At 37.7% G+C, this 17,064-nt stretch overlaps 1 protein-coding gene across 1 annotated transcript in view; it reads right to left on the bottom strand.

Annotated features, from left to right (window-relative positions):
- The window catches only part of PREX1 (phosphatidylinositol-3,4,5-trisphosphate dependent Rac exchange factor 1), a 233,455-nt gene that overhangs the window by 53,731 nt on the left and 162,660 nt on the right, over window positions 1–17,064 (bottom strand). Inside the window, exons 12-16 of the mRNA XM_032218666.1 lie at window positions 14,516–14,619; window positions 13,650–13,699; window positions 11,373–11,448; window positions 6,558–6,630; window positions 1,254–1,396 (exon numbers count right to left, since the gene is read on the bottom strand). Of these exons, the coding sequence (XP_032074557.1) occupies window positions 1,254–1,396; window positions 6,558–6,630; window positions 11,373–11,448; window positions 13,650–13,699; window positions 14,516–14,619 (446 nt within the window). The remainder of the gene's footprint in view (window positions 1–1,253; window positions 1,397–6,557; window positions 6,631–11,372; window positions 11,449–13,649; window positions 13,700–14,515; window positions 14,620–17,064) is intronic.

Consider the following 17,064-nt stretch of genomic DNA (forward strand, 5'->3'; position numbering starts at 1 on the left):
TTTATTTGGAAAGATTTCAAAATTGTTTGAAAATGCACCAAATGATTTTTTTTTGTTTTTTCCCCAAAGTTATGACTATAATTCAACCGAATTCATGTGGATAAACCTTCAGCAAACGTGCATTGTTGGGATGCTAACCAGAGCAAATCATTTATAAATATGATATACCAGTGATGTACTTAATACAAAATAATTCCGGCATAAATAAGCTTTGATTTTAAACTCCCTTCAAATCCAAAATAGACTTACACAAAGTTAGAATTAAATGTAATCTCAGCGCATTAATGCAAATATTTATTTCTACATCCATTTAGGTTCTCATTAAATTTATCAGAATTGTAGAATAACATTTCATCCAACTAAAGAAATATCTCTCAGTAGTTATAACTTTTAATAAAAGTCTACTCATAAATTGGAGGACATTCCATCTTAAACACTGTGCAATGTTATACAAGCCAGTTGATATTAAACAAATTTAAAGGTAAAGGTAAAATAAGTGCTAGTTCCCAGCTCTAGGGGGCAGTGCTCATCTCCATTTCAAAGCCGAAGAGCCAGTGCTGTCCGAAGATGTCTCTGTGGTCATGTGATCAGCATGACTAAATGTCAAAGGCACACGGAATGCTGTTACCTTCCCACCAAAGGTGGTACCTATTTTTCTATTTCTATTTTTACATGCTTTCAAACTGGTAGGTTTGTAGAAGCTGGGACAAGTAATGAGAAGCTGGGACAAGTAACTTCGTTAAACGGCGCTAGGGATTCGAACTGCTGAACTGCTGACCTATCTGAGAGACAAGCTCAGTGTCTTAGCCACTGAGCCGCCACATCCCTCATAAATTAAAAAAAATATAGAGGTGCTAATGGCCTGGTTTAGGGAAAAAATTAAAGTTAACTGTTTTTTTTTAGATAAGCTAGTTTAGATATTAGGAGACAAGTATCTGTGGCATACTTTGTCTGCTACTATCACCATTTCTTCATGCCTAAACCACAATTTCTGCCTCCTCCCCTGACTGGGTCTCCTATGTCTATTCCAATAGGCCAAGTGATCCATTTTTTTCCTCTGTGGAACAATTGTTCTTGGCTTCTGCAGTGAAGCCCTTCCTAGGATAGTCCTCAACTTATGCAAAATATCCATTCATTTTTATCTTAGGGGGATATACAGTTGAAAATATCTCTCTAGCAGAGCACAGAGATGAGATTTTTCTATTTACAACAGATTAATTGGCACACAATTACAAGGTTTTGATTTTTCTTACCAGCAGGTTTTTAGCTAAGATGTTTTCAATAAGCTTGAAGTCATTTCGCAGAGGCTTACTCTTCGAATTTGTACCTTCCATCTCCTCATCAGCGTAAAAACGGAAGTACTGAGATTCATCTCTGAATTCACTCTTCTCCAGTACTTGAGTCCAAAAAGCAGGAAAACATGACATTACTTCATAAATCTATATGGATCTACAAGTATAGTCACAGTCTTAAATTAATGTCAGCCATTGCAGTCTTATATATAGCTATATATGGTTTCTAAAGAGTCCTTAATGCCCTCCTTAAATGCCTGGGGTTGGGTGCTAAACTTTGGGTTATGTCATTTTTCATTGAAAGGCATTACAGTTACATCCTGAGATAACACTCTGAAAAAAGCTTTCCAGAAGCATGTGCTTTGTCCTATCTGGGCTGGAAAAAAAGTTTTTTTAAAAAAAATAATAATAATCAAATCACATTAACAATGTTTCTTTCTGGAAAATAGACAATTGACACTGTAGTTACAGAGAAAACCTCAGTGTGAAATTATCGGGATTCCTCCAACGTAAACACAATGTTCAAAGCAAGTTTTTGGCTGAAATCAGTTCCTTCCCTTCCCTTATCTCTCTCTCCATTTTTTCAAACTCTATAAATTGATGGTTTGTGTCTTGCTAGCCCCCAATGGGAAAAAGTTGTTCTCTTTGCATCATGTCTGACACTGTGTCCCTGCAGCTAGCCAGGAGCCTGGCTTTCACACTGCTGACACAGAATCTAAAATATCCAAAGGAGGACACAAAACAACGCCTGCTTTTCATCCATGGCTTGGAAAAATTCCAATTGGTAAACATAGGTCCATTGTGAGGCTTCCAAAGGCCAGCCCATTCCATGAAAAACTGAAAATGGACATAGTGCTAAATTTACTCCTCAGCTGCATGCAGCTCCTCTCCTTCAGCACTTTTAAAGTCATTTTTACTTGTCTGAAATGCGTCATACCCAAGTTTGAACACGTAAGTCATATACTAATAGCTTCAAGAATAGTATTATCTATGAAAGATAATATAAAAGGAATGAGCAGATGCATTGCCTATCACCCATTTTTATAGTTTATTCAGATTTACTGAACTGGTCCTAACAAAATTCCTGTTATCATATTTGATAACTGTTTGGTGTGGTGGTTATAGACACTGGGCCTGAAACTATGTGTTCTATTGTTGCCTTAGGTATGACACTAACTGGGTGACTTTGGGCCAGTCATCCTCTCGTAGACTTAAGGAAACATCAATAGAAAACCTCTTCTGAAAAATAGAAGTCCACTTGCCTTTTGGCAAAGCACCTTTGGGACAACCATGACCTGGTGGATGATTGAGACTCTCCATAGACATAATGCAAGAAAACAACATTGATTTGCCAAAACTTCCATTTGGTTGCCAAAAGCTTTACTTGAAGGCACAAAAAAAGTATCACATTGCCCCTTCTTGGAGTCATTTCATTAGACATTCCATACTGACATAATGGTAGCCTTCCCAAGGCTGAACAAATGTTGAACTATCGCTCAATCCTTAGACCTGCAAATTATGGGGGGGGGGGGGCTATAATCTAACTCCTCTTATAGTAAATCACAATAGTCTGACATCAGGGGTGGGTTTCTACAGGTTCGCACTGGTTTGGTGACCTGGTGGTGGAAATTTGGCCTTGGTCCCAGAACCGGCAGCGACCCAGGGTAGCCACGCCCCCGAACCGGTTCCCCGGTTGCTGCTGCTGGCATGTTTTTTAGTAGTTTTTCATGTTCTTTGCGCATGCACAGAACAATTTACAGTGAACTGCACATATGTGTGAAGCAAACCGGTACCAAGGCCAGGAGGAACCCATCCCTGTTGACATAGAATAGGCCCAAATTATTTTCTCTATCTTTCATGTTCAGCAATGAATATGGGTGCTCAGTCATCCCAAACAGTACCATCAATAAGCTTGGGGTAACCCTGAAGTCTGAATAAATGAAAAACAATATGTGGATAGTGGAGCAGGGACTCCAAAACAACCTAATGAGGGAAATGGACCTGGACTTAAAGGAAGGACAGAGAAGGTTTAGTTCTGAGCATTCAAGCCCAGCACCAGTTAAATGGTACTGTCGACAGCCCCTGCAAGGCCCTGTTTATATCTATTTTGATGCCTTAAAACCTTTAGGGAAGATATCCCTGTAGCCCTTTGCACTTTGTTCCTGCTACTATCAATAGAGGGATGGCTGCACGTGTTGTAAGAGTAGAGGAGATGATTCACCAGAAGGCCTGCCAGTACCTCTGTTAAATTAGGTTACACAGCATAAATTTGAAATGTCCCCACCTAAGGCCATAAAGAGACCATTATCAGTGGTCTCATACCCTCAAAAATAATGTAAATGGTCATCTCATTAATAAAATGCAATTCTTTGGATGCAGGGCCTTTGGATTATTATTAAAATATACATATGGCATTCTGCGTAAAGCCGTGCTTATGAAGTATCTTTGCTAATTCAAAAAGAACATTATAAAAGCATAAATGCCAGTTTGGTCAAGAAGAGGTTCAAAGAATTTGGCTCTCTAGAAAATGCTCTCTGCAGAGGTGGGTTGCCCCCGGTTTGTCCCAGATCAGGCGAACCGGTAGGCTCCATCCTGCATGCACAGAAGTGTTGCGTGCACGCCCCCCTGAACCAATAGTAAAAAAATTGACACCCCACCACTGGCTCTCTGTGTTTCTTAAATCTGTTTATTTTTCCTTCAAATGTCCAGAATACAATAGTTATCGGGACAAGAATACACACAGAAGTGGAAAATAAATTACATTAATTAAAGCTGCCTGAAAAGATGCCAGAATAATCTGAGGCCATTGTGTCTTCCTGTAGTTCTACTTTATTGCATAGCAAACAAAGAAAAGAAAGGCTGTGATGTGTGTGAATGAATTGCCTTTCATTTCATGGAACCTCTGCTGCTCACTGAAAGACATCAGTAGACAGAGAAACCTTGGAAGTAAAATCCAAGTTGGATATACTTATCTTATCTAATAATATCCCTATGAGTTTGTGTTCTGGATGGAGGGTTATGCTATTTATTGTTTATTATATATATATGTGTGTGTGTGTGTGTGTGTGTGTGTGTGTGTGTGTGTGTGTGTGTGATAAGAAAAATGAACATAAGCAAGCACAAGAAGAAAAAAAGAAAAAATGATTCAGAAAAATACTATCTATAAGGAATTTTTAAAATGCTATCTATAAGGAATTATAGCACCAGATTGTACAGTTAGTGTTCAAATCTCAGGTGTGATTTTAACAATAAAAAACAAAGTACATTAAATTATTTTAATGATGTAAGGATTTTAATCTGAACTGGATGAGACAAGTATATAAAATGGCAGCTAATATGAATTTACTAAATATGTTAAATATACAAAAGAAAAAACTACTAAACATTACTAAATATTGTTTCTAACTTCCCTTTGTTGTACTCTGTAGAATAGAATAGAATAGAATAGAATAGAATAGAATAGATTTATTAGACAAGTGTGATCTCCAATGCTTGTAGATTTTTGTGTGTCTGTGTTTCCAATTTCAATTCTTTTTTTCCTTTAAAACCATATTTAAAATATTTATATTTTCATTGCTGAAAAATATACAGCAGATATGGAAGTTACTCTTGCTTAAATAGAGTTAAGACTTCAATTATGAATATATGTTGTTACTTTTGCCATTACTTTGTACTCTCAAAGTTTAAGCTCTAGTCTGATATCTTTAGTAATTCACCTCTTTTTAAATGTGCTAAATTTGTCATAGCCATAAATATATGCCTTAATAAACTGTGATTTAATTTTTTTTTCATTGTTTATTGATTCATTCACTCATTTTGTATGGAAAATGCTTGAACCCCTATATAAACTGATACTGTAGCTGTTTCAGAATTATTTCTCAAAATAATCAACAAATGGACTGGTTGTCTTTTATCACAACTATTCACAAATCTTCACAGATTGGACTAGATTCACATACCACACAAAGCCATACGTTGGTTAACCATCATTTACTTAACCTCAGTTGGCAGGGCTTGAAAAGCACATTAAGTTATAAAATGTGGTTTACATACCACAAAGGCTGGGTTCATGCAATATATAAAGCCAAAGCTAAATGAATTGTATTATAGCTGAGCTAAAACCTCTCGTCTCTTATTGCTCTCTTCTGTACAAGAGAGCATTTAACATACAAGGATTTTCATTTTCTTTCCTTGATTCTCTTGCCTTACTTTTTCTTGCTGATTTGTGACCTGCACCAGTGGTGGGCTTCAAAAATTTTTACTACCGTTTCTCATTCATCATTCATTTATTGGGTTTGTATGCCGCCCACTCTCAAGAGACTCAGTGCGGTTCTGTGGGCATGGCTTGATGGGTGTGGCGTGGCGTGGCATGGCTTGGTGGGCATAGTAGGGGAAGGAAACTTTAAAATCTCCATTGCCTCTCCACTCCAGGAGAAGGTTACTGCAAAAACTCCATTTCCTCCCGATCAGCTGGGACTCAGGAAGCATAGAATAGATGGGGGCGGGGCCAGTCAGAGGTATTTACCAGTTCTCCGAACTACTCAAAATTTACGCTACCGGTTTTCCAGAACTGGTCATAACCTGCTGAATACCACCTCTGACCTGCACACTTCCAGATATCCAGACAGAGAGACAGACAGAATAGGGAGTGTGAGGGAATAGAATTCCAATCCTCAGTGTTACAATTCTTCTTTGTTGTTGACTCTTTAGAATGAAACATCTGAATTGTAATTTATTTGCAAATATATTTCGTACCAGGGAAATCTAGCATTTGCAGACTGATTTGGGTAAAAGGTCTTTCTTTAAGTTTGTTCCAAACATCTAATTTTCCATCACCAAGAGAATCTGGTGAGATTCTGTGCTGCTTCTGTCTCCTACTTTTGAGTAACTAAATCTAGGATTTAGATATTAACCTGCTTCCCTCACTGACAGACACCCACTTCCACCAAGTTTAAACTATGACCACTTCTGCTTTTCAAATGTAGCTCTCATCCTAAATTGGGATGAAAAAGATTCTTTACTAGAATTTTATTATTTTTAGACAGAGGGGAAGCAACTGGAATAACTGGGCTTGTCTGTTACCTAACAGTCCAGTTTAGTAGCTGTCGAAAATATATTGGGGGGAAAGATTGTGATTCCAGGAGATGTAATCCAGAGTGTACTTGATTAAAAAGTCTGTCATAAAATTGACCACGTTTGTTGGTTAAAGAAACAAAGTTAAAATCCTTGATAATTGGTTAGGATAAGGAAGAATTAACGGCTTACCATGATGCATAAAACCATTGTTACAGAGCCCGACTCCCAGTGCCACAGCATCCTCTCTGGTCTGGCAGTCACCCTAGTAACAAAAGAAGATAAATGTTATATCCTGGGCAAATCGTAAATCAAACAATCCTACCACAACCAGATCCCAGTTCCCAAACGAACAGAGCAGTCTTTAGAAAGAGACAGTAGAAGTAATTAAAGCAGGACTCCCTTTACTTAAATCCCATTCACTCCTAAATATAGTACCTTTTGTCTTCCTTAAGCTTTGGGAGGACAAAGACCAGAATCTCATAAAGGAGCTGTTTTTAACAGTACACAGTTGCAGCCAGTTGTCTCTATGAAGAAGCTTTCTTTTACTAGCCATATAATCAAAGCCATCTATAGCTGGCTTTGATTTACCATAAAATATCAGAATAAGAGGCAGCAGAACCTACTGAAGGATAATGACCCCTTATTTAGAGTTCTCAAAGATCAGTTTTAATAGGGAATAAATACAATAAAATATGAGATATCGTGCCTGTGTGCCCCATGAGAAACAGCTGCTTAAAATAATTACATATAGTCATATGACTACATTGTGTTCAGGCTAATAGTTCTAGGAATGATGTAATAGGTGTTTTTGGCTGACAAAAGAAAGCGGAAGAAAAAAGAAAGAAACACATTTATTTTGGTGCCAGATTCCCATTTTATCTGCTCAACCACTTGTGTGGGTGGCCACTTGGAATGGAACTATATAGGCTTAGTTCCATATGGCAAGCAGTTCACGAGAGTTGGGCAGTTTTAAGTTTATTAGTGTAGTTTCCTCTCTTTACCAAAAGATCACTCCCACTGGAATACGTTTCCCCTCTGTTCCACTTGAACTTGAAGATACTTTTTCATTCTTCAATCATACCAGAAACAATGCTCATGGATACTGCAGTTCTTGGCCCACTCTAAAATGTATAATTTCTTATTGAAACAGTCAGTAACATAGATATTCAAAGTACCGTATTTTTCCGTGTATAAGATGATAATTTTTCTTAAGACTATTTACCTAAAAATGGAGGAGGGCCAAGAGAACTACGGTTGCGAAACTGTCGTTACATTATCTTTGCAAATTAGCCTCATGAGTGAAACTTCAGATTGCAGAGACAAGCTAACAAATTTTCTCCAATCATGAGCCTTATGTATCTGACATCAGCTGATGTTGTGGAGAGTATGTAGTCAGCAACAAGCGGCTCTGGAGCTGCATGTGGCTCTTTCATCCCTCTGCTGCGGCTCCCTGTCACCAGTCAACTCCACAATTGATAGGGCTTTCGGTTAGGACAGGTAGAGGAAAAAGGATGCTGCACTAGGAGAATCTATGGTGGGGAAGCCGGACTTACGGTCGGCTCCAGAATTGAACTGGGGGCTTCCGGTTAGAACCTTTGTGGCTCTTTTAGTGTTTAAGGTTGCCGACCCCTGGTGTAGTCAGTGCCCAGGTGCGACAGGGAGCAATAATGTCAGTTCTGCGTTCTGAGCCCATAAAAATGTCAGGGAAAAAAAAATATCGGTAACAATAAATGAATGTTTTACTCTGCAAAATAAATGTCTATTATATTGATTTCTGAATTTTGGGGTATGAAAAGGGGGGCATCCTATACATGGGGGCATCTTATAGATGGAAAAATACGGTGTGTTGCCCTTGGCTTGAAGTCCCTTCCTTTCTTGGATTCCTAAGTCAAACTAATCAATGGTTTGGAGAGAAGGCTTAGTTATGAGTTTTGAAAATTTCCTTTCTTTTCATTAGAGAACTTTGTCCAGTAAAGTTAATATAGAAAGGAACAGAGGAGGGAAATGGATAACTCTGTCTGCTAAGCAAGGGGTTGGAATACGTAGCACTTCTGCTCCACTTCCTGGTCTATACATGTACAAATCTCCATTGTTTCCAACTATAAATATACAGGATGAAATTATGGCCAGGAGCTTTCAATAGCAATAGGATAAAGTAGATTCATTTGGCTTAGCAACTCATTCATACCCAGGACAATAAACCAAGCAAAACAAAGACTGAGCCTTGTAAAGACTACTAAACAGACCTTTAGTAATAGTTTTACATATTAGTTTAAGTTTTAAAACTAATACATAATAGTTTTAAGATGACAATATTATGTGCACCAAATGTCTCAATTAGCTGTTATAATTATCAATACTCTTTCTAGCCTTTTCCTTAAAGAATGGTAAATTAAGTATTTCGTTTTGCTTATCTTTTGTCTCTAAAGTAGTTGCTTTCCCCTGTGCTCTTTGTTTCCTTTTTCATTCTGCACAGGATGAAAAAGGAAACAAAGCAACTTGATACCTTCCTTCTCTGTATTTATCCCTGGGAGTTGCCTCAAAAATAAGGTACTAATTGAAAATGAATAGCAAAACTTTTCTTGATGAAAAGCAATCTCCAGCACTAGGTATCTTGTAACAGCTATGGATGACAGGGCCAACAGATCAGGGCTGAAAAAAATTGGGTATTCACTAGATGACAGCAGAGCTGTCTGTGTCTCTTTGAGGTTGAGAGGTCATCTGGGTTTCTGCAGCTCAAATCTGGTAACTCTAATACAGTGTTCCTCAATTTTGGCAACTTAAAAATATGTGGACTTCAAGTCCCAGAATTCCCCAACCAGCATGGAATTCGAGGATTTAAAGTTCATATATCTTCATGTTGCAAAAATTGAGAAACACTTCTTGAGTCTTCGGTACAGTTTCAGAAACCGCTTTAACCTGTGACTGGTTGCCTAATTTGGAAAATATGTATACAGCAGTTTCAAACTATTTTTAATTTGGATCAACCACACACTATCAGTGCAGAATAAGCTTCCCCCCCGCATTTTTTAATGGGCAAAGTGTCCAGAGCCAGAAGCGCTGATCAACACTATTTCACAACTTTTTAATGGAAATATTATTTATATGCCGTAACATGCTGCTTTCCCATTTTAACATCCTGCCACATGGCTTCTTTGCTTAGAAAATTATTACAGTGAATTTATAAATGCTACCATTTAATTTTACCCCCAAATGAGTTTTAAAGTGACATCTGTTTGACACTGTTCTTAAACTAGCGTTTGGGAATCTGCTTTGTTTACAAGAAATAGCACATAAAAACAGTGACACAAACATGGCTAATAATGCAACTTACATTCACATATTATTACCCCTTGCAAAACAGTAACATTCAAGTCAGGAGTTGACTGAATCTGTAACTTCTCCAATACTCTCATTGGAGATAATACAATAATACAATAGCAGAGTTGGAAGCATCCAACCCCCTGCCCAGGCAGGAAACCCTATACTGTTTCAGACAAATGGCTATCCAACATCTTCTTAAAAACTTCCAGTGTTGGGGCATTCACAACTTCTGGAGGCAAGCTGCTCCACTGATTAAGCTGTTCCACAGCTGTTCTAACTGTCAGGAAATTTCTCCTCAATTCTAAGTTGCTTCTCTCCTTGATTAGTTTCCATCCATTGCTTCTTGTTCTACCCTCAGGTGCCTTGTAGAATAGTTTGACTATTCTACAAGGCACCTGACTATATAGTTTGAGATATAATACAAATGGAACAAGAATGGACATAATAAAGTAGGAAGCCTACTTCTCCTTGTTCGGATAAAGAATTTTGCATTGTTGATATCTAAGCATAAATGGAAGACAAATTAGGCCTACTTCTGGTATCCTAACATAGGATTAAACAGCGACAATTTGTTCCAGACCACAAGAAATTATTCTGCAATACAAAGCTACTTAAATTGTATTTTGATAACTGATCTGACATTTTTTTTTCACAAGAGCCGTTTCTGGATACCAACAGTTGTGTTTGGATTCCTATCTTGCTTGTAAGCTTCTCAAAGGCATCCGGGTAGTCAGTGTCAGAACAAGGTACTAAAGCAGGGGTCACCAACCTTTCGGACCTCAGGGACCACTAAATTCATAATTTTAAATCCTGTGGACCACTAATGATGATTTTTAAAAAGATAAATAGTATTTAGTGCAATATAAAAATGCAAGTAATTTTTCTGCGGACCCCAAAAATTTTCTTATGGACCACCAGTTGGTGACCGCTGTACTAAAGGACTAAAATCTCAATCTTAAATCTTGTTATTAAAAGTATAAGTTGTCAAAGTCAAGTCCATGCAATATCAGTGGAATAATAAGGGATCTGAGAGTTATTTTAGAATTGTTATGTGCCATTCTAGATTAAGCTTGTTTAAAGAATGCAGTTAAAGGTAAAGGTAATGGTTCCCCTCGCACATGTGTGCTAGTTGTTCCCGACTGTAAGGGGCAGTGCTCATCTCCGTTTCAAAGCCAAAGAGTCAGCGCTGTCCAAAGATATCTCCGTGGTCATGTGGCCGACATGACTAAACGCCAAAGATGCAGGGAACACTGTTACCTTCCCACCAAAGGTGGTCCCTATTTTTCTGCTTGCATTTTTTACGTGCTTTCGAACTGCTAGGTTGGCAGAAGCTGGGACAAGTCATGGGAGCTCACTCCGTTATGCAGTGGTAGAGATTTGAACCGCCGAACTGCTGACCTTTGTGATCGAAAAGCTCAGCATCTTAGCTACTGAGACACCGCGTCCCTTTAAAGAATGTAGTTAGTAGAACATAAAAAGTTAACATCTGGAACATCCTTATTTCATCTCCAGTTTGATAAATTCAATATTTACAATAGCAAAGAAGTCCTTCAGGTTGGACTCCAAAGGCTCCAACAGTTTGCGCGGAATAATTTTATGGAATAACATTGCAAAATGTGAGAGAGTTGAGGCTGAACCCAAAAAAGAAGAGAAACATCAATATTTTTATAATCTCGTTACCTGAGCAATCAACCAATCCACTAGTTTATTTGCTGGGATCACTGATTTGTATGTCTTCAAGTGATAATCTCTATCTCTATGTCAGAAAAAAAAATTAGAAGATAAGTTAAAAATTATGGTTGGCCAGACACATTTTTAAAAAGTCAATGCCACATTTTAACCTGAGAGAGAATTGATAGAAAGGAAACCACTTCTCTGTAGATTTTCTGAAGTTTGTAGTTTAAATATTTGGTTGCACACTGAACAGGAGAGGGATAGCCTGGAATGACAGGAAGAAGAGCTGCTACCAAGGAAACTGTCAGATAAAAGAGGCTTGAGCCCAAGCCAAGAAAGTAAAATAGTGTCTCAGACAAGCTGCTTGTTAGTTCACACAAAAATAATGGAAGGGAGGAGGGAAGCACATTTAGGTATGCAAGATTCTGTTACTATTGCTGTTACCATTAAAGTAGTTCTGACACACAGAACATTGATTTCTGAATCTGATCTACCCTGAAGGGCTGATACAGCCTTTTCAAAACTAGTCTCCTTTACATTATGGGACTGTAATTCCCAGAATTCCATATGACCACGGTGGCTGGCAATTCTTAAAGTGACAACCATAATTCATATGGAAGCTACTAAGTTATAAAATACTACTATATTATCAATACATTTAATTGTGGCAGTTCTTTTGAACTAGACAGGGGGAGTCAAATTTGACCTAAAGCTCCTTTAAGAATGTATCTCTCAAACCTTAACATAATTTCCATTAGTCTTATTATCTCTCATTTTATTACAAAATTCTTTGAAACAGAAAGTTTATGTATGTTTGCTATACCTTTATTATGTGTCAGGAGAAAGCTATAAATCTCTTTAGGGAACCAATCATATTGGAATTATCCCCAATCATGTTTTATTTTATATTCCACTCATCTTTCCAAAACTGGCAAACATAATGCATTTGTTTTGGTTGCTAATTGTCAGATCCACTTGTGACAATCCAATTAAACTGATTTCTTGCTAATTATGCCTATGTACAGTAAACTTCTCAATTAATGGTTAACACCTGCTTGAAGTTATATAAGAATGAAAACAATTCAAGGGAAGTTGAACTTAGTTCGCTTGTGGCTACATAAGGATTCCAGGCAGATCCCTCTTTTAACTCCATCCTCAGATTTTGCCACTCTTCTCCTACACTAATGCTGCTGAATCTGAGGTCATCAAAATGCCACCATGAATCAGGGTCAGTATCACTTCCTTGATTAATTTACTAATACTTTTTGTTTGCCTTTCAAATTATTTTTTAAACACAAGCTGAAGCACAAATATGGGCAACACACACAGATTCATTTACACATTTTAAAGCCTCATTCCCCATTTCTTAAGAGTTCTGTTGTCCCCTAGGAAACAATTTTCAATTAGCAATAGCAATAGTTAGGCTTATATACCGCTTCATATGGCTTTCAGCCCTCTCTAAGCGGTTTACAGAGTCAGCATATTGCCCCCAACAACAATCTGGGTCCTCATTTTACCCACCTCGGAAGGATGGAAGGCGGAGTCAACCTTGAGCCTGGTGGGATTTGAACAGCCAAACTGCTGAACTGCAGTGCTGCATTTAACCACTGCGCCACCTCGGCTCTTAATTAAACGGAACTATGCTTCATGAGATGCTTCTATGCACCAAAATGTACTAACATGACAAGGAATGTTCATTTAAGTTACTGCATTCTAGGAAACTTCAGAATCTAGGGGGTCAGCTTCAGAAACTGGGATTCCAATCCCCTTTCTAAACAGACTTCATTACTTTGTATAACCAGTGGTTTATTCTGATATAGTAGTCTGTTATTTAATAGTAGTGATCATCTGAAAGCTAAAACAGACAATCATTCAATGATATTTTGGTATACAAAAAAATAGCACATTGTGTTAAAACATACAATAATATTTAATTATAAAACATATGATAAAACACTAAGCTAAAATTATTTTCCAGTTCTCTTGCTCGTTGACATAATTATAAACAGCATATTTATTCTTCCTCCTAAGAGAATCTTAGGCTACCTTTTTAAGAATGCCTTTAAAGAAACACAGGTAGAGATAACTTATATTTAGAAAATTGTACTATAAGAGACAATACAGTAGAACAGGATGTCACACACTCTTAACTAACTGAAAACATTAAGAAGGAATACAAGTTATCCCAGACAGCATTTTTTTCTGCTTCAATAACAAAAGGGAGAAAACTCCAAATGATGTGAGGCATAGTACTGTATGAGGATCTTCAAATAATGAACTTACTTTATCACTGGTGTGTACAGACTGTGCAGACGACAATAGAGCCTTACACCCTATAAAGAAAAGCAATTTACAAGGTTGCAGTCTAAAATACAGGTTAAAATAGAATCTAAAACACATACAGAAGAACAGAGGTAAGCCTGAGCTTTGAGGGTTGCTGAGTTACTTATACCATAACAGTTCACTATCTATTAAAATAAAATAGAAAAACTGAGGTAAAAAATGTTTTACTTATTTCATAATTTCCCCAATATTTCTTGGAACTAAAATATTTTAAAACAACTATTTTGTTCTCACAATTGACACTGAGTTAATTATGTCTAGTCTTCCACTCAACTGTACTTGAATAGACAATGAAATCTATTTGGCTGCAAAACATGCTATTTCCTCATCAATTATAATAATAGTAGTAATCACAAAAAACAAAGTCCTGCAAAGAGAAGTAGAATGACTATGAAAGCAAAGATAGTACTAATATTAATAGGCGTTTTGTACTCAATTCCAAAATATCTGGAACATCACTTGAACATCCTTTGCATTGATAAAGTCGGCATCAGTCAATTGCAAAATACCTTTAATACCATTATCTGTGTTATCACAGGTCATGGGGAAGGATGCAATAGGTGGATAAAAATGCTAAATCCAGTTAAAACATCTGGCTGACTGTGCAATCAACCATATCCCATATTTCTACAGAAAATACATCTTGAAAGTGTTAGTGTGGGAATAAGGAAAATCATTCTTTAAAATATAACAGACAAAGAAAATGTTATCAACAATGTAAAATAAGTTATAGAAAGTTGAAATATCTTATATTATTAAGCTACCACATATTTTTTCCACAGTTTCAGCAGCAAAACCATAAGTACCTTAGACATGATGTCTTCTAATTCACTCCGTGGCTTATATGTCCCATCATCATAACGAAATCTGTACATCACCTGTTCATTTTTGAAGTGGTGCTTATCTGCAACTAACCATCAAAAGTAATAAACAACTTTTATTTTCCATTCTCTAGCATGAAATCCTCCAAACCCATGATTTGTTGAACAAGATTTGGTTACTATAAAATAATACAGAAATTCTCAATTAACAATGGTAAGTGATGCGGTCACAATGTGTGACACTACATAACCACCCTACTTAGCAGTCGCAGTACCTGGAGTCCCTGTTTACAATTGTTAAATGAGGACTGCATGAGAAATTAAGCAAGGGGCTTCGGGGGGTGGAGCCTACCGCCGTCGGGAGCTCAACGAAGCTCCTGCCAGGACTCTGGTTCGTATATCTTATAAGATCTATAGATATCTCCCCTTTCTGGCAGAAAGGGGCAGGGAGAAGGTCAGTCGTTAGGATCTCTTTGTAATTCATAGCTTTTTTTTTTTGCTGTGAATGGAGAAGAGGTTCAACATTAGCTGAGCCTTTACTCCGGCCAGTTTTCCGCGCTGCCTTTTTTGCAGCCTAGGCAGATTGCCCCCCCCCCAGGACAAAGCTAAGCTATTTAAAAGTCAATCCGGGCGGGGACCATTCCTGAGGAATTTCTTTTATTACTATCTAAAATACCGGCTTCAATTTCGCAAAAGGCTCCCTTCCTTTTTTAGCTGCGTCACAAGATGGCGATCTCGTAGTTTTTGTGTTTGATGTGACGTACTTAGCCAGCCCTACCCTCCTGAAGGCTTCTCTGTACTAATTGCTAAAAGATTAACTGAGGGGAGCAGAGACTTTGATTTTTGGCTCGCTTGATTGCTTGTCTTTTATTTCTACTTTGGAATGGCTCCCAAATCTAAACAGAAGCGCTTCCTTAATAACATATCTCTAAAAACTGCTATGAAGCCGCTACCCTTGCCTCCCACACCCTCCACGGGAGATTTGTTAACACAAGAATTTCTTCTCAAAACGCTTAATGACTTCAGACAGGAAATTAATCAACTGATATCGGATTTATATGATCAATTTGATGCTAAAATTGCTCAGGCAAAGAAGGATATGATCGGAGTAATGACAGTCATGACAGATTATATTGCTGAAGCGGAGGACAAATTGGAACTTTTGGAAGAAACTAACCTTAATTTGATATCCAAAATTCAAACGTTACAACAGGAAATGGAAAATGCTCAAAAACAACTTGTCATGATAAATTATAATAAGACTGCCTTTGCAATAAGGGTTAGAGGACTGCGTGAAAACCAACAGGAGAATTTGAAACAGATCTTCTTTGAGGCTTTCAGCCGCTTGGTGGGAAGTCCGGGATTTAACTTTGATTGGCAGATTCAAAGAATTTACTGCCAGAATTCCTGGGTAGCAAAACAGCGACAGCTTCCGAGGGACATAATAATATACTTTACCACAAGGGAATCCAGAAATGAGATAATACAGAGGCTTTACAGCAAGAGGTTGAGAATTGACGGACAGGACTTGATTGTTTTTAAAGAGATACCATTTCAATTATTAAGAACAAGGAAAGAGTACGCTTTCTTAACCGAAGAACTCAGAAATTCTCAGATTCCATACAAATGGGAAGTCCCAGCTGGTATTACAGTTACATTTGGCAACCAAAAACACCGCATTAACTCTGTCTGTGAAGCCCGAGAATTTTACTACGAGACCCTGAAGGCGGGACTTCCTGATTCATCCGGACCTGGAGAGAGACAAGGAGAAGGAGAAGACAAACAGCGAGACACGTGGCTACAAGGCGGAGGGTGTTGCTTTCTTCTTCCGGAAGGGCAGAAGACTAAAGAATAAAGACTAAGCGATGTTCTTAAAGCTTTATGATTTCCGTCTGGGATAAAATGGAAAAGTGGTATATTGATGATGAGACATGGAGACTGAAAGAAGCGTTGCTGATTGTGGACACATATTGTATATAAGATTTGTCTGAATTCTAACTCAAATTGCGCATGAATTATTTTCTTAGGCGAGGAGAGCGGAGATTGCGATCTTTTTGAGTTGTGGTCTGGGACGAACGGAGTTGGGAGGCGCGTGGGAGAGGGAAGGGTAGCGAAAGCTTAATTAGACTACTTGGGGCTAGAATGCAAGCTGATATTTGTTTGAGTTGCTATTTCAATATAAGGTCAAGAAAGATTGGTCGGAGAGTCTTCAGGAAAGTGGAGTAAATATGGGAGGAGCAATGGACGCGGATAAAATATATATATGGACATGGATAAAGGCAGGGTGGAAGGTAAAAAATTTACATGTGGAGGTGGGTAAGGATAGAAAGGGAGGTGTTGGAAATGAAAAATGAAAGAAGTACTTGAGTTTAATGGTTTTATAGAAAGGTTTGGATATTCGGATAAAAAAGAGAGAAATTAAAGGTTTGAATAGATAGACAAAGCAATGAGACTTTTAGTTGGGGAATCCTAATTGATCAACTTACCTGGCTCTAATATAGTTTGAAACCCTGCAAGTAGTAAAATAATCGAAA

Source organism: Thamnophis elegans, chromosome 5 (genome assembly GCF_009769535.1).
Source record: "Thamnophis elegans isolate rThaEle1 chromosome 5, rThaEle1.pri, whole genome shotgun sequence".
Classification (NCBI taxonomy): domain Eukaryota; kingdom Metazoa; phylum Chordata; class Lepidosauria; order Squamata; family Colubridae; genus Thamnophis; species Thamnophis elegans.